General features: G+C 59.2%; 2 protein-coding genes across 2 annotated transcripts; one reads left to right on the top strand and one right to left on the bottom strand.

Annotated features, from left to right (window-relative positions):
• Window positions 1-577: 577 nt before the first annotated feature.
• On the top strand, window positions 578-1,736 carry E0L32_012429 (uncharacterized protein; the record flags this gene model as incomplete). Its single annotated transcript, XM_031135269.1, has 2 exons — window positions 578-1,103; window positions 1,204-1,736. 2 exons carry the CDS (start codon window positions 578-580, stop codon window positions 1,734-1,736), a joined length of 1,059 nt encoding a protein of 352 aa, XP_030997942.1.
• Window positions 1,737-1,747: 11 nt separating this feature from the next.
• Window positions 1,748-3,802, bottom strand: E0L32_012430 (uncharacterized protein; the record flags this gene model as incomplete). The annotated part of the gene is made up of 1 exon (XM_031135270.1): window positions 1,748-3,802. One exon carries the CDS (start codon window positions 3,800-3,802, stop codon window positions 1,748-1,750), a length of 2,055 nt encoding a protein of 684 aa, XP_030997943.1.
• Between the last annotated feature and the right edge of the window lie 245 nt (window positions 3,803-4,047).

Raw genomic sequence — 4,047 nt, forward strand, 5'->3', positions numbered from 1 at the left:
CGACCTTTGCATGTAATTACCCAAATGAGTACAAGTGCAACGCTACTACCACTGAGCTACTGCGGCATTATTTTGGTGGGAACCCGCCTTAATTGTGCTTGTGTGGGCTTTCCCACCAGCCCCACCAAGCCCTCTGTCTTTTCGTTCCATTGACATCTCTCCCGTCTCGACTCCAGCTCTGTTCCTCGACAAAAGAATCTTTGGAATGCTCCTTTTTGCCATACGTTTGACTTTTCCCAGTAGCATGCATTGCTCAAAGGGGCAAAGCCTGCCTGCCATGTACGCCCGAAATGTCGCGAAACCCATTTTCTACCCTTTTTACCCCAACTCGCTCTTCGTCCTCCCCTTTCTTACCCCAAGCCGCTCGGAAATGTCCAGCACGGATGACAAATCGCCAGACACTCATCACTCCTTGTTCTTGCTCTTCGAGATGTAATCCTCTGTGAGACTGAGGTATTTAAAGGCGTCTGTCTGCCTCCGTGTCCTCAACCGAACCAATCCGGACAGACCTCCTCCCTCTACAGCATCATCCCAGCATCTCCCCCGTTCGTAATAATCATCCAACACACCCTTCAAAATGTCCTCCCAGACCCAGACCGTCCTCCGCTTCACCTCCCCGCGCACCGGCGTCGAGTGCCTCGAGGCCCGCGCCGAGCCCGTGCCCGAGCCGGGCCGCCACGAGGTCCTGGTCAAGGTCCGCAGCGTCGGGCTCAACTACCGCGACGTCGCCATCGCCACCGACACGTACCTCTTCCCCGTGAGGGAGAACGTCTGCCCGGCCTGCGACATGGCCGGCGAGGTCGCCGCCCTGGGCGAGGGGGCCGACGACGGCGCCTTCCGGGTCGGCGACCGCGTCACGGCGATCGTCAACCCGACCCTGCTGTACGGCTTCCTGACCGACCCGCTGAGCCCGACCTGGGGCGGCCCCGTCGACGGCATGCTGCGCGAGTACGTCGTCGTTCCCGCGATCGCGCTGATCAAGCTCCCCGACTCGAAGCACTCCCTCGCCGAGTGGGCGTCGATCGTGACGACGGCGTCGACGGTGTGGAACGCCTTCTACGGGCACAAGGCCCTGAAGCCGGGCGAGACGGTGCTTGTATTGGGTAAGCCCTTTTTTTTTCCTTTCTTTTATTCGGCAGCACTCCCATCCCCACCCAGGGTGGTGCACAGCACCGCAAATAAGCGCTGACAGCGTGCACACAGGCACCGGCGGCGTCTCCCTCACGGCCCTCGTCCTCGCCAAGGCCGCAGGCTGCACCACCATCGTCACCTCCTCGAGCGACGACAAGCTCGCGCGGGCCCGGCGCGACTACGGCGCCGACCACACCGTCAACTACGCGACGCAGGCGGACTGGTCCGCCGAGGTGCTCCGCCTCACGGGCGGCCGCGGCGCCGACCACGTCGTCGAGAACGGCGGCACGGGCACCATCGCCCAGAGCCTAGCGGCCGTGGCCTACGGCGGCGTCGTCTCCGTCATCGGGTTCCTGTCGCGGCCCGGGCCCGGCGAGCCGCTGCCCGACGTGACCATGGCGGCGCTGGGCAAGGGCTGCGTCGTGCGCGGCGTTCTGGCCGGGTCCAAGGAGCAGTTCGAGCACGCGGTGCGGTTCGTCGCGTCGCGAAGCTTGCCTGTGCCGCTGGACAGGACGTTTGGGTTCGGCCGGGACGAGGTCGTCGAGGCGCTCAGGTACATCCAGGCCGGGAAGCACATGGGCAAGGTTGTAATTAATTTCCCTTGACCTGATCAAGATTAATTAGCTATCATAGTAATGAGCAGTTTGTCGAGGAGCTGAAAGCTTGCGCCGATGGCGTCGTCGATCTCGAGGACGTGGGTGCCCTGGAAGATCTGTGCCCAGATCTTGATGACCGTGGCCGCCATGCGTTGATAGCGCGATGCCTCGTCCTCCATGATGTTTAGTGTGGCGGAGAAGTCTGTCTCTTTGATGATGTCGACGACGATGTCGAGGAGTTTCTTTTCGCCCTTACGAAGGCCCTCCTCGGCGCCCGCGGACCTGGTTACTGCTGCTATCGTCTCCAGCCAATCTTTGAGGAGCAAGGCGCACTCGAGGCTACAGATCGAATGCTCGATCGTCCAGATTGGATTTACAGAAGAAGACATGTATGAGACTCCCAGCCGAACTGGTATGCTCAGCGCATGCGCCGCGTGGAGGATGGTTCTGTCGATGTGTAGCGACCTCTGCAGCTTCGACTTAGTCCTGATCATGGTATCGAGGTCTCTTTCCAGCAGACCCCGGCGTGGTCCGACATCGGTGTTGAGCCGTATATACGCCAGTCGTAGCAGTGCGGTTGCCGTCAAACCAAAAGGCCCTTTGTCAGAGAGCGGATCGAGCGTCGACTCCCAGGTTGTTTCCCACGACGCCTGCCAGATTTGCAGCGCCGACTCTATAGAGCCCCGATCGTGAAGAGACTGGGAAGCACTCAGAGCAGCATGGCGGCCGAGGTAGATGTGCTGCAATATACCATGCATGAGCAAGTAATTGGCAAACGAAGACAAGACCTCACCCTGGGGCACGCCAGTCCCATCAAAATGCAAGTGCAGCATCTCTTGAAAGTGCCGTTCGGCAGGCCTCGCAGATCGTTGCCAGTCTTCTGCAGTTTTTGCATTCCACTGTTCTAGGCACCCCGGTAGACACACGCCAATCTCCCGGTTGAAGATGAGCGGGGGAGCATCGAAGGCGATAGAATGCAGCCCGAACAGAGTGTAAGCGGCGAAGATTGTCCTTCGCTTCTCCTCGACGGCGATCCAATGCACCCAGTCGATATCGGGTGCCATCTCGTCCGAATCGGAGATGCCGCACTGCCTCAAGAGAGCGGCGAGCTGACTGGTCATGGATACTGCGTCCAGTGCGACGGTCTTGTCTGCCCAAGATGCAAAAGAAATGAGCAGTATGAGGGTTTGGACAATCCCCAGCTCTGGCCCTGAACCCGTGGGTGGAGCTCCTTGCCCCAGCAGAGAAGCTGCATGCTGGGAATACCGGCGACGTATCCTCTCCATCAGCAGTTCTTTCGACATGAAATACAGCTCGTAGGATTTGATACGATCAAACCGGTAGAGTGATCCGGTGGCAGTCGCTGCGAGTGTCAGCTCGACTTGCCTGTGGTCGGCTGAGAAGGTTCGCGGGTGAATGAACGGCAAGAATTTACTTGCGCAGACGAGGTAAATCTCCAAATATCGCATGAGGGTGTCTCTTGATGGGATAGTGAGGCTTGGCGTGAGCAGGTGTGAGATACTCTGAACCTCGTCGCAGATCTTTCGATAGGCTGGCTCGGAGATGTACCATGATTCGCGGGAGGTTCCGTCAACTGCCGTAGGCTGTCCATCATGGATACCTTCTTCCTGTCCAATGTCCCCGGTCTCGCCCAGAGCTGGCAGGCGAGAGCTGAACTTTGTGAAACTCTCAGTCTGGGAGGAGGAGCCAAGTCGGGGCGCAGGGTTGACAAAAGATGAGAAGTTGGGGTCAAGGAGCATCGTCTCCAGGGTGTCTTGCACCATGAATTCTCCCGGGTCCCAGAACAGATCCATATCCGTGTTGGCCATACCAACGATACCTCCGTCCGTGCCTGTGGAGGGTGTAGACAGCCTCTGGCTGTCTCCCTGCTGCGGTACAGGCCGGGATGCGTGCGACAGCTTGACATGGCGCGCAAGGAGGTCCTGCCTGGTGAAGCTCTGGCCGCAGTCACAGGCAAAGGGCTTGTCCCGTGTGTCTGGATAGCCGTTAGCAAAGATACTGACTGGGTCATAGTGGCCAAAGAAGGGATGGGAGTATCTCACGAGTGCGCTCATGGCGGGCCAGGTGTTCGGCCCGTTTGAACTGCCTGTTGCAGTACTGGCACGGTGCGACTGCCGCCTTCGGTCTTCCAGGACGCATCTGGGCGGCATCAACCAGCTGTGTGTATGCCTGGTCCCGGGTCGTCTCAATCGATTTTACGGATTAGTTCATCTTGATGCTGTCCACGGTTTGAGCTGATCGAGCTGCGTATCAGGGCTGACTAATCGTTTTTTGGGGGGGGGGGGGGGGGGGGGGTCCC

This window comes from Thyridium curvatum, assembly GCF_004353045.1.
Source record: "Thyridium curvatum strain D216 chromosome Unknown NODE_191_length_5375_cov_87.712652, whole genome shotgun sequence".
In the NCBI taxonomy this organism is placed as follows: domain Eukaryota; kingdom Fungi; phylum Ascomycota; class Sordariomycetes; order Thyridiales; family Thyridiaceae; genus Thyridium; species Thyridium curvatum.